The sequence below is a fragment of the Pavona decussata genome, unplaced genomic scaffold (genome assembly GCF_977016875.1).
Source record: "Pavona decussata unplaced genomic scaffold, jaPavDecu1.1 SCAFFOLD_94, whole genome shotgun sequence".
In the NCBI taxonomy this organism is placed as follows: Eukaryota; Metazoa; Cnidaria; class Anthozoa; order Scleractinia; family Agariciidae; genus Pavona; species Pavona decussata.
Window position 1 is genome coordinate 852,747 of NW_028145511.1, and position 12,849 is coordinate 865,595.

Here is a 12,849-nt window from a genome sequence, read left to right on the forward strand (position 1 = left end):
GATGTGAACCGAGCTTCCGGCGACGTTGTACTTTTTCTTTTAGGCCAACTTGAGGCATTTCGCTGGTTTTGTGAACACAAGGGAGACGTATGTTGCCATGTCTGGAAGCCAACAAATTAAAATGACATTTGACGTTAAATTGCATTACCATGTAATCAAGACAATTGGTATAAGTGCTGTAAGTGTTAGCCAAGTAGTTGAGGGCCGCCCGTCATGGCCCGTTGCCTGCTAACGCCGGGATCTCGTTCGTTGGGTAAAACGGCAAACTGATTTACTCTTTCGAAATACCTCTGATAGCTTGGGGACAAAGAGCTCTGTTCGCAAGGAAGCCGCCACAGGCGCTTGTTTTATTTTGGGAGCTAAAGGGCGGGCACTTTTTTTCTTTTCGACATGGAAATGACTGATGCATGGCATCACTTCACATGACCCGGGACAGAGTTTATCGCAATCCCCCAGTCGCATTACACGGGACAATTTTTAACGAAGCATAGCGCGCGGACAATTTTTAGCGCAACGTTTCGTTGTGGCAATGAAGTTCGAGGGGCAGATCAAAACAAGTCAAGCTGCCATTATTAGCAGGATAACAATTTTTAACGCAACACAAACTGTTTCGTGTAACATCATTTTAACACCAGAGAAAGTAAAAGCACCCAATCGTAACAATACGATTTCCGAGTAGTCATTCCTCAAGAGCCACTGCGTAAAAGAGGCACTTATCGAAAACAAGAGCTCAAATAGGGATGCGGTTTTTATTGTAGGGCGATTTTTTTAATAGGGGTACTTATTAAAAAGGGGCGTTTATTAAGCATTCAATCGATAGAGCGTTTATCGGAAGGAGTGCACTAACTCGATCTCATTACAGCAAGTTAGTGAATTTTGGACTTCTTTGGCCAAAACTTTGCCTCGCAAACAGGCGAAATAATTTCAAAATGGGACTTTTAGGGGACATTCAACAAGCGCCCCCGCCAAAAAAAAAGGGAGAAAAGAGTTTATCAAATGTATTATTTCGCCTTAAAAGGGCATTTCGCTCGTTGTTAGGGAGCTTAAGCAACGACGACGGCAACGGCAACGAAAAACGTCACCTGAAAATATAACTTTATTTCATTTGTGCTACTTCGCGATTATTTCAACTCGCTCAACTTTTACAAAATGGCGAACTATCCAGGAACCAAATTGGTAGGAGTGGCGAACAAGTTAAAAAAGAAAATGAGAAATTTACCGTCATGCGTTCACGTTCTCCACAAAACCTTAAATGTGGTCATTTCACGTTGTTGTTTTGCAGAGGACGGTAAAGAAATGTACCAAAATGTAAAACGCACGTGCAGAGCGATTGTTTTTGCTCATTAAACCTGTTGTTTTGCGGCGTTGTTGTTGCCGTCGTCGTTGCCTTAATAAGCTCCCTATTATCTAAAGACTTTCAGTTTCAAAAAACAGCCAAAGAGCCATTTGAATTTTTTTGTTTACTTCAAGATGCTCGCTATACATTAAGGCTGATTAAGATTACAAAACAATCCTTGTTACCCTGACTAAGTGATAAACGCATTTTACTCAAGTGTGAATATTATAAATAAACTATATTACACAAAAGTTGTGAAAGAATTTCCCTGGTCTTCACAGCATAAAAGGCAAGTCCAGATTTTTGGTGCCAAGACCAAAATATACTGATCCATATTTTCTGGTTCCTGGCACATGAAAGAAACTGAAGCCAATCCAGTGAAGGCTACGCAGAGTCACAAGGCCACTTCCTCGCTCAAACTGAATGCTCCAAGAACCTGAAACAAACAAACAAACAGGCAAAATCAAACATTTCTTTAACTCTTTCGGCTACAATATCAACAAGTATATTCTCTGCACTTTCCTCCATATATCTCTCACGTTACTCGGTGGGGGAATTTGTCTAAAAATCAAGAATAAACTGTAAAGGACAGCAAACGAAAATGCTGCAAGTATTTTCGTTTGCGGTCCTTTGCAGTTTACTCAGTATTTATGCGACTCTTTTATAAGGAATTGTGATGTACATAGCTACAACATTAGTAGAAAAACAGATATATATCTACCCAAGCCTAAACTTAGGGTGCGTTTTTTTATTCACAATTCTGGAATGAGAATGGACAGAATGTAAAATGCGCGCGTTTTTCTATTCCGCATTCTTATTCCGGAATGGACAGAATGCCATTCCATCCATTCTGCTCCCAGGGGCAGAATGAACAGAATGTTGCGATGAAATCCAAGATGGCGGACGGCGAGGTGAGCGCTGCGGATTCAAATACGTCTCTTCAAGGGAAAAAATCAGGTTACACTTTTGGACAATTGCTTCTTATTTCATTGTACTAAAAGTACAAGGAAAATTGCTGCGATAACGGCTGCAATGGCAGCCTCTTCGTCGGCCACCATCATTTGTTTGTTACGCAATGTTTACTCGGCCAGGACCAACGGGGTTTTTTTTATGCAAACAATCCGAATTATTCCTAGCATTCCGTACCAACCATTCTTATTCCAGAATTGTGGATAAAAAAACGCGCCCTTAGCCTTGGTGAACATACTTTCTGTTCAGATTCTCAGGTCTAATCCTTTTTAAGGTGACTCCAGACAGTTATTTGGCGCGCGGCGACTGGGTACTAAAATGATGCGAGCGCGCGCAGTATTCTAACTGATACGGGAATTATGCTCGCGCGCGAAACAAGGCCAGTTTTGGGCTGAAAAGTAAGGCTATTTTAACGAGTGTTCCACAGTGAATTGTTCTTAAAATTGTTTCAAAGTTAGGATGTAGCTGGTATTTGTACTCCAAAAAATCTTAGGGAGAATTATACATAGACAACTGCAATAAATGGAAAAAACGAAAATTGCAGAAATTGGCCAAACGTATGTACAGAATTTGTTTTGACTTTACGAGAAGATATTTTGGAGTTTCTCTCTTCGTTACACAAAAAATAGCGAAATTGAAACACGCGAAATTCGGACAGACCCGTTTTGAAACTAGCTAGGGGTGAAGGAATCAAGAGAGGTATCATCTGCTGGTTGCCATGGAAACGAGGTTTACCAGTAGTAACGGTGTTTTTAACAAACCACAAGGACTTAAGGTACTCGGAACTATGTTTGAACCCACATAATTTCACAGGGCTGAAAGAACCAGAACATCGAGAAAAATATACATCACTACCAGCGAAAACTGAAGAAATGGTATAGAGCCACCTTAATTCACAGCCTACTAAAATTCAAAGAGCAGAATTGCTTTCTTCTTTTAAACTTTTTTTTAAAAACCCTACCATTTCTAACATTTGCATGTGAGATAGCACAAGTCAGTTTTTCTTAACTATTTAAATTAATTTATATTTATATTTATTGTCATGATTTATTTAATACCAGGTAGCTGATGCACCCTGGATAACTTTACTTTCTTTCTTTCTATTTTGGACTGTACATCTTTTTAGATCCGATATGCTGCACTTTTTTTAAACATGGTTTGGCCATGCGCTCATGAAGCAAAGTACTGTCTTTCCCCACTTAACTCATTGTGACAGGGACATGATATTTCAGATACTTTGTTCATTGTTTGTAGTCACGCGCTATGACGTGGGTAAACAACTGTATTTGGGCCCACCCGGAATCATTACCATGTGCATTTGGTGGACAACTGACCCCGCGTTTGTTGTTCTACTTTTTGCTGTGCTACACCGTGCTGACGAGAGACAACCAGTTCGAAACAGCTGTCCACGGTTGCATTTTGATTCTTAGTTTGATCTCTGTCGCTGTCGTGTTAAGTTTTCTACACAGTCAGATCAGCCTTGCAGTTATTAGAGCTACTTAAAAATCAAGGCATTTCATCTTTGGTGATTATTAATTTTCCTTTACATGTTAATAAAGCAGTGACATTGTAAAGAGAGGGGCTTAAAGGGTTAACATTGATGTTAAGAAGTTGATTTTAAGGCAGTATTACCAATGAAAATGGATGTTGATAAGGTAAACAAGATGAAAATTGGTTTAAAAAGTTTTTTTCAACTCTCATTAACTATCATAAGTCAATTAAGGATGTAACCTTGGGCATGCAAAACCAATTTACAAAGTCGTACAAGGAGTGGAAATTCATGCAAATGAACATGAATGTAAGACTTTTTCAGGACTGTCACCTTACAGACAAGAGCCTGGTGACCCATGGCAACCAGGCAGGGAACTCTTAGGAGCTTTATAACTCAATCTATTAGTACGTTACTAAGAATTCTCCAGTCTTGCTTATCAATTTTAAAAACTCTACTATAGGAGATAGTCATTATGTACAATGAATGAAAATTCTTGACAATTTCAAATTAATTTGGATGAAAGTGTTTGAGATTTTAGGAGAGTACATGTACATGTAAGATGGCAGTTGACCAAAAGAAAGAGTTCCATTATTTTGTCATCAACCCTTCTTCTCGTGTGAATATATTTGAAGTAATATTTCTGAGTGCTCTTACCTCCTTTTGGTACATCAGTGTCAATGGGATCAAGAAAGTCAATAGCTTTATCCAGCTCAGCCTGTTCAGGAATAAAAATATTAACTCATTTAAAACAGTTGTTTTAGCACATTTGATAGAGTAACAAGTCTCAATTGTTCATCCATTTGCAAGGGATCATTAAACAAAAATCATTTCCTTTTATAATTTCTCATTTGTCTTTAAAGTAAGATGATCCAGGGTTTGATGTCAGCCAGCTAGGCCCAGTGAACAGTGTACACTGTATTTATCACATAACCACGTAAAATAGCCAATCATAATTAAGTTCATAGTCAGCTCTCTCTTAAATTATCATACCTCTCTTAAGGATGATTTCAATGGTATGACTGTTGTCGTAACCAAGAATTTGAAATATGTTACTTATCAAATTGTACAACAATCAAAGGCATAGGCAAAGTTGGATGACAAGAATTTTCTGAGATGTTTTTGTATGACATAAGCAGCACATGCCGTAGAAGTTGCATACAACAGTCGTAAGCAAAATTTGTACAGTCTAAATTGGTCTCTAAAACCATCAGTTGGTGTCGACTCTATGTTACCTTTTGAAGAAGGGTCTTCTGCGTAAGAAGGAATGGTTCTCTGAAGTGGAAGTAACTTGAAAGCTTGCCCGAATCTGCAACACTCAAACCTGTTGAAAGAAAATGAACATTTTACAAAAACTTTTTTTTTGCAATTGAAACTAAAGCAAACATTATTTTCATCAAGAAAATTAACGATAATAAAACAGCATGACGTTTCGATGACTTCAATTTTCTTGATGAAATGTTTCTCTAAATCGTTTCTTAAACCAAACATAGCATTTTAATTGTCTTGTTACTCCGCCAGTTTCAATAGCATACAAACTCCGAACTTCAAAACCTAAACTAACAACTTGATTGTTTTACTGCTGTCAGTCATAATTACTACAGCCACAACCGATTGACAGCAAAAATACAGAAACTGACAAAATGGATTGAAATCTTCTGATCATAGCATTTGAATTTGACTTATTGACCCCACTGAACCAAATAACTTTGCTTTCAAAGAGGTCCGCTGTACTGTTTGATGACAGTGGAAAATGTAAAAGTTGTTGAAACTTAAACTTCAGATTCTACGTGTTATTTAAAGGCACAGTAACCAGTAGACACTAATTCAGTATAACCCAGGTGAATTTAACAAAGGTGAATCTCAGTACCACTTTTTTCACACATATCTTTAATCACGAGACTTGCCAAATAGCAAACTAGAAAAGGTAATGGGCACACACTCCATAAATTTTAAAGCTAATAGCTTGTAGGGTCTAGTATAAGATAACTAATAGCATTAATAATGTAATTGTTTTTATAAGTGGACATAAAAATTTAAAACAGTACTCTACTGATCTCAGAGTTTTGATATCTAAATACATGCTGTCAGTGACATCAGTATGGCGGTTTGAAAGTCGGATAAGGATTTCTCATTAACAACCTCTAATAAGAAATTGTTCATTTGAAAGAAGCATCCCATTCTCAGTGTTCCAGTAATTAGTGCCAAGAAGCTAAATTGCCACAGGAGCAGAAATCATGATTAACAATTTTCAACCAGATCTACAAATAGGCCAGTTATATACCTACCTTCAAAACTTCTATTTACTCCAACAGTTCCAAGAGATGTTCGACAGTATGCACCTCTGGGGACTATCCTGACATCATAATCTATGGCTTCAATGGTTGCTGCTAGCCTGTCCTCTTCTTTGACCATAATCTATGGAAGTTAGCCAGACATTGCCAAACTCAGTTCTGCCTAGTACTCACAGGTGCAAAAATTTCACTCAAACAAATTCCAGCAGTAAAATGTTTGTGGTCATGTTTCCAAGAGTGGAAGACAAATAACAAAACACAACCTTAAACTCAGTTGCTGGGGAAAACTGACTGCAATAATATTGTATTGAATACAATTCCAATCAATTTTCCCCAGCAACTGAGTCGGAGTTAGAAATAATATTTCTGACTCTTACTCAGTTGATGGGCTGTGAGTATTAACAGATCTCAGATCAATACATTGTTCGTTTTGCTCAGAAGAATTCAGTGCGAGGCTTGCCAGGCAAAAACAAAGCTTATAATTCTCCTGAGACTCAACATGGCTGCCAAGTGATAAGGGTCTATTTCCTGTGATTACAACAGCATGCCCCAAATGTCTCCATGCATTACTTACAATATTTTCCTCCTCAGCTCCCTCAATTCGTTCCCCATCTTGGCTCTCCACTTTCTTTGTCTCTGTGTGCTCGTATTCGTACGAAGGGTCCCCAGTAAAGCGCCCCTTCACAAATGAGCAATTGTGCCTCACGCTTTCTGTCACTACTGGCAATAAGCCCCACTGTACACAGTCTAGACTGTATGGAAAAATAATGGGAAAAATATTATTAGACCGTACACTCTGACAAGTACAGTCACTGTGAGATTCTTGCATATGTACCTTGTAGATTTATTCAAAATCTAAGGATGCTTTCAACCTAATAATTTGTTAAAAATATAAATTATCTTCCATGGCCACACATGACCCTACTCCAAGAGAGTGACTGAGGAATTGGAAAAAGCCAGCAAAATTGCACACATATATTGATGTGAAGCATTTGGTAATACGTACGCCATTCAAGATGTGCAAATCAAATCTACGTCTTGATGTGTTAACCATCAAGTGACCATCTTTATGCTAGATGACCTAGTACCCAAATGCACAACAGATGTTTGCCCAAGTTTGTCCCATGCACAAAGTTTCTCTAGTCAGCAGCTAATGTCAGCACTCCCTCCTTCCAGACTCTCCACCCACGCATCACGTTCTTAGATTACAGCAGGCAATTTTCTGTTCGTCTTGACACTTAATTGTCCTTTACCAGAAGAAGGGACAACTTGTGGCAAAGTGGGAATTCAGTTGGAAGTGATAAACACATCCTCCCTCGTTATTTTGGGGTAATGCAACAGTTTTAAGCTTCATTTTGAATGCTTTCAATTATTGCAGTGACACCGGGATTGCAAAAATGGATTATCCGCTATCAGTTTCCCTAGCACCATCATTTTTGTTGCCTGTTTTATACATTGCATCATATTTGTGTGAATATGAGGTTATAAGCTTATGTGATCTGCAAAACTAAGCTCTGGTGAAGACAAAAATGTTCTCTTAATCGGAAATAAAAGCTTAATAAAGCCTTCTGTTTTGAGAAAGAGATTTCCCACTAGTTTGCGTTTTCATTTACCTGTAGAGCGTTTTCCTATCCTTCAACTCATCTTTTCCAACTCCCTGCACGATGAAGTAATCAGACTTTACTCCGACAATCTTGCCCCAAAATTTCACACGATAAAACTTGTAGTTGCTTTTCAAAATAACCAGCGAGGACTGTAAAGCTGCCTTCTGTTCTGTACTTAGAATAACACCACTACTTCCCACATAGTCAACTGACATATGAAGATCTTCTGATTCCATAGTTCTGGAGAGAAATTTGGTTCAATAAAGTAGACAGCCTTTCACCCTTCTTCTTTTTCTGTGATTTTGTTACGCGCGCTATGTTGTCATGGCACTTTTGTCTGCAGCCGCTGGCTTCATAGACGGAGAAACAAGATCTAACAAGGAATATGATTGGCTTAGGTTTTGCACTTAACCAATCAAAATTGATTTTATATCGAGGCTAAACTCATTTTAAAATGGCGGCTTCACTGAATTGAATCTTCTTTTAAAAAAAGATTGGTGGGCGGGTAGTGGTACATATAGTTTTGAAGTGATATTCAAACGATTGGAGAATGGAGTTCAAAGCTTTTGTGGAAAAATGTAGAGATGAAGGACATTTTACGGAGATATTCAACTGCGGACATTACGAAAGTTTCTCTTCTTGTGGTGGAACAAAGGACGCTAGCGTGACAGTTTTATTGTCTCATGATTACGATAGGAAGCCTTGTAGTGAACAGTTTGAAGCTGAAATCGAAAAGACATGGGCTTTACGTAAGGAGCAAAATCCATTCCTTTTCAACGGCTCCAAATTTCGTCTTCATGGCGTTAGCCATGAGGAAGGAAAACCCGTGACCTTGCACTTAGGACAAACTTGCTACAGAGATTACGTTTGTACAAATATGAACAATGGTCATTGGGGATTTTTAAGTGATTACGGCAAGCGTGAATATGCCAATGAGCAAGCCTGTTTTTCGGACGCTTTGGGAGTTGGTTCCATTGTTGAAACAAGTGACAATAAATTGGTTTTTATCAGAAGAAGCCATCAAGTTTATGAAGATCCAGGCCATTTGGATACCCCTGGAGGGCATGCAGAACCTAGTGTAAGCTGTGAAACCCGCAATGCTTGGCATACACACCTGTAAGATAATGGCATACAGGGGGTTTTCAGATATCTTAGTGACGGGTGGTGTGCTAGCCTTTCTTTTTCAGTGAGGATAGCAATTTGGGCGCTTTTGGGGTTAGGAATTTTCTGGCAGTTTTTGCGGGAGTCAGGGATGGACGGGTTAGAAAGTTCCATTTCCAGCTCTCTGACCATGGGATGATGCAGAGAAGGAATAGACTTTCTGTTGGTATGTTTTGCACCATTGGACTGTCCTTGGATCTAGTTTTATCCTAATGGGATTTTTTTGGGAGTCTAAAACTTTGGCCTGTTCACACCTACCTGACACTGATATACCTAAGTACCCCTTCCCTCCCTTGGGGATAGTGGGATCTAGGGATCTAAAGCTATGCAAATGTTAATATCATCTCTGTTTTCTGGAAGTCTCCTGTTTCGCTTTAGATTTGTTTTGATGTCTTTAAATAAGACGAACCCGAGACACCAAAACAATGATGACAAGATGAGGGTAAAATTGCACCGCCAAATGAAATCGTGAAAGTTCTGGTTGTGGGCTGAAACCTCTAACCCATCAAATGAATGTTCGGTTTTTCCAAACAGTGTCTTTTGTTACATGAAGTTAAGAACAATGGGTAACTTCAATAGTGCCTTATGCTGCTATACATTTGGTAAAATAATGTTGGCAATGGGAAATTATGATAACAAAAAAACAATCACAAAACAGCACATAAATAATATTACAAACTAGTCTAGAGAATTTGGAAGGTGAACATAATGAGACATTATGTTAACTAGCATGAGTTGTCTACACACACAGGTCACATCTTATTATAAGCCTTGTGGCCATGCTCAGTAATAAGAGAAGACAGCCCTCTATAAATTCATGAGTTTTGTGAAAATACATTTACTGGCCTTTCAGGTAGTATTTTCTAATTGTAGCTGTAAGAAAGAAGCCTATTTTTGCTCAAAATCACTTTATGAAATCTTTGTTTTTATTTTGTTTGCCAGGAAGTGAAACTTCAGGATGGTAAACCTGACAAAAACAGTTCAGTTGATTTAGATGACATGGAGGAAAAAGCAGTTGTACATGAGTTCTTTCACTCCATTGTGCGAGAAGTCAGAGATGAAGTGAGTCAGTGCTTATAATGCTTGTGATTAATAATCTTTTAATTAAATAAGTTTTCACCACATTTTATAGTGATTGGACTTTTATTGATCCTCTGGATTGAGGCACATGTACAGGACTTTTATCAAGGGCTAAGTATTATTTGGACAACCTGGAGTCAATGATTTTGTCTCTTGGTTTGAGCATCTGACCTGCTGGTTGAAAACCCCTTATAGTAAAGCAACTCCATTGAAAGTTTTGCCTACCTGTGAAACCCTGGTGAAAATGATGATCCCCTATATGTGTCACACATACTGTAAAATTCCTAAACATTTAACTTTTCATTTACTTTTTGTTTAGGTTAATATCCCAGAAGAATACATAAACTGGCCACTGTTGCTAGGAATACAGCAGAATCACACAACTGGGAACAGACCAGGAGCATGTTTTAGAATCAGGTATATACTAATTAAAATAATTTTAGATACAGATGTAGTTGAACATGAATTTTGAAAACATTTTTACAGCCACCTCTGGACACAAAAAATTGGATGTTGCGGTAATCATTGACATAAATGAAGAAAAAAAGTGATAGTGTCAAAGCTCAGATTTCTCTTACTTCCTTTGAATGTAGAATATTTAGGCAATATGAGACATCTTATAATCACTGACAATAGAATTAAAAAGATATTCTTTGTGTTATTGGTATCTTCCACTTTTCCAGATGTTCTTTAACTGGTGAAGAAATTAAACAGTTGTACGACAAAGGTGGGCCAGAGGCATATGAGTCATCAGAGCTACTGCTAATTGATTTATTGGTAAGTTTAAAAATAAAGCTTAATGTTACATTTTAAAGACAGTACAGTTGAACCTCTTTATTACGGACACCAAGGTGATAGAAATAAGTGTCCGCATTATAGAGGTGTTCGTTTTTGAGAAGTAGGCTTATATGAATTTTCGGTCTCTCAGGGACCAAGTGAACTGTCTGTAATAGAGAGGTGTCTGTATTAAAGATGTGTCCATAAGGAGAGGTTCCACTGTACAATATTATACCAATATTCCCTGCTGAAGGACAGTTTATTACTGCCCCAGACGCCAGAGGGTTTTGTTTTTCTTTTTTTGCATGGTGCAAGTCATGTAGGGGAAGCTATTGTGGTGAATAAAAAAAAGAATTGATCACAGGTCACCACAATGACTCCACCATCTTGACTCACTTTTACTTTGTAACACAGTATACTTACTATACTTGCTAAAGCCAATGGTGCTGTTTTCCCCCTCTCAGGCTTAATGTTGACAAGTGTGTACATGGTGTTTCTCTTCATTTTTTCCTGCTTACTATTCCTGCTTCCACCCCTTGCCTAAGGTAATTTCTCGCATCCCTTTTTGCTCACAAGATAGCCAGTCAGCAGTATTCAAGGTTTGACATTAAGACACTCATTGAATTCTCAGCTATTCCTCTTCTGCAACCTTTGTTTCCTTTTTGATGCAAAGAGAGCATGTTTTTTATCTTTTACAGGAATTCCAAAAAGGGATGTCATCCAGTCAAGTTAAGGAGCTCTTTAAAGATATAACTCCTGGATGTAAAGCATGTCTCTATTTTTACTTCAACCTACAAACTAATACTTGTGTGTAGCTAGCTGCATGAAAGCAGAAATACACTTCATTGTAGAGAGTTGTCTTGTCAGACTCATAAGACATAGTGTAATAATAATTATTATATGTACTATGATTACTGATAAACGGTAGAGTCCTATTGGATGAGAGTAGCCTGATTCTCAGACGTCCAAGCTCGTTTGCAGCCCACTCGTTTCTCTGGGGGCCACAAATGACCTCAGACGTCTGAGAATCAGGCTAGGATGAGAGTTGCCTGTGGAAATTTGAGTTTCTCAAAAAATTTAGCTTACAACGCTTGTTTAATTGTTTTAATAAAATTGAATTTCCAAGGGAAACTATTAATTTTTACCCCTGACCAGTGTTTTTTTCCCAATGGACCCTATTGTGTGACAGTGTCTTTCTGCAAATGAATCCTATCAAATTGTCAGATGAACAATAATTATTTAAACCAGTCAGACTTGGGCAACATTGGGTAGTCAACTAAAATAGTTGATAGGTAGCTATAGGTGGCAAATTTGCCAGCTGCTTGCACATTTTAGCAGGGCTGAATCAGAATTTCAGCAACAGCAAGAAACACCAAAGCTATATAAGCTTCTCTATCGTGTTTCTTTTTATTGTACTCATGTGGTCATTATTAATGTAACCTAATCAGACTTAAAGTCAATAAAGATAGTGAAAAAATCCCGTTTCCTCACAAATTACTCCAAGGAGAATTTATGCTATATCTCCCACTTCTTTCTGTACTGTTGTGACACTAAAAGTATGAATCAGAAAACTGTGAACAGTTGTAATTAAATGGGTTATGTAAGTGGAGAGAGGGCCTATAGTAAATTTTTATAATTTTGTACAAAAATAGAACAAGTTATCAAATTTTTATTCACTTAACAAGTTGTTTCTTGTTTGTTTCTTGTTGAGCTGATTTCAGAACAGGAACACTTTAAATTTTACCTCTTTTTTTGCAGTCTCAGCCCTTTGATTATTTCTAGAAATGCTTAATTTTATTCTGTGACCAATCAGTCTCTTCTCTTACCTTCTGTGTCAACAATGCTTTGGACTAGATCTTAATTCATACCTTTTTCTCTTGGCCCCATTTCACATAACGTAGCACTGTGTACTGTCGATACAGTACTTACTGACTTTTTTGTTGTTGTTGTTTTTACGTGTAAATGGTCACACTTTATTGTTCAGTTGCTTATGTACACACTTTCATGCAAAATAAGTGAATAAATTACACAATTAACAAACTTAAAACTATTTTTTACTTATTATTATTACTATTATTTAATTCCAGCACTTACACTTACAAATCTTACACTTACTACACTTAAAGCAACATCTTGCTA

General features: G+C 37.7%; 2 protein-coding genes across 2 annotated transcripts; one reads left to right on the plus strand and one right to left on the minus strand.

Moving 5' to 3' along the window:
* Positions 1-1,442: 1,442 nt before the first annotated feature.
* Positions 1,443-8,021, minus strand: LOC146473259 (radial spoke head protein 9 homolog). Its single transcript, XM_085118499.1, has 6 exons — positions 7,702-8,021; positions 6,663-6,840; positions 6,083-6,212; positions 5,030-5,118; positions 4,452-4,512; positions 1,443-1,772 (listed from the first exon to the last, which is right to left on the minus strand). The coding sequence occupies exons 1-6, from the start codon at positions 7,926-7,928 to the stop codon at positions 1,612-1,614; spliced, it is 846 nt and encodes a 281-aa protein (XP_084974625.1). The 5' UTR covers positions 7,929-8,021; the 3' UTR covers positions 1,443-1,611.
* Positions 8,022-8,134: 113 nt separating this feature from the next.
* Positions 8,135-12,762, plus strand: LOC146473260 (uridine diphosphate glucose pyrophosphatase NUDT22-like). Its single transcript, XM_085118498.1, has 5 exons — positions 8,135-8,770; positions 9,796-9,915; positions 10,253-10,350; positions 10,617-10,710; positions 11,409-12,762. The coding sequence occupies exons 1-5, from the start codon at positions 8,243-8,245 to the stop codon at positions 11,523-11,525; spliced, it is 957 nt and encodes a 318-aa protein (XP_084974624.1). The 5' UTR covers positions 8,135-8,242; the 3' UTR covers positions 11,526-12,762.
* The last annotated feature ends 87 nt before the right edge of the window (positions 12,763-12,849 follow it).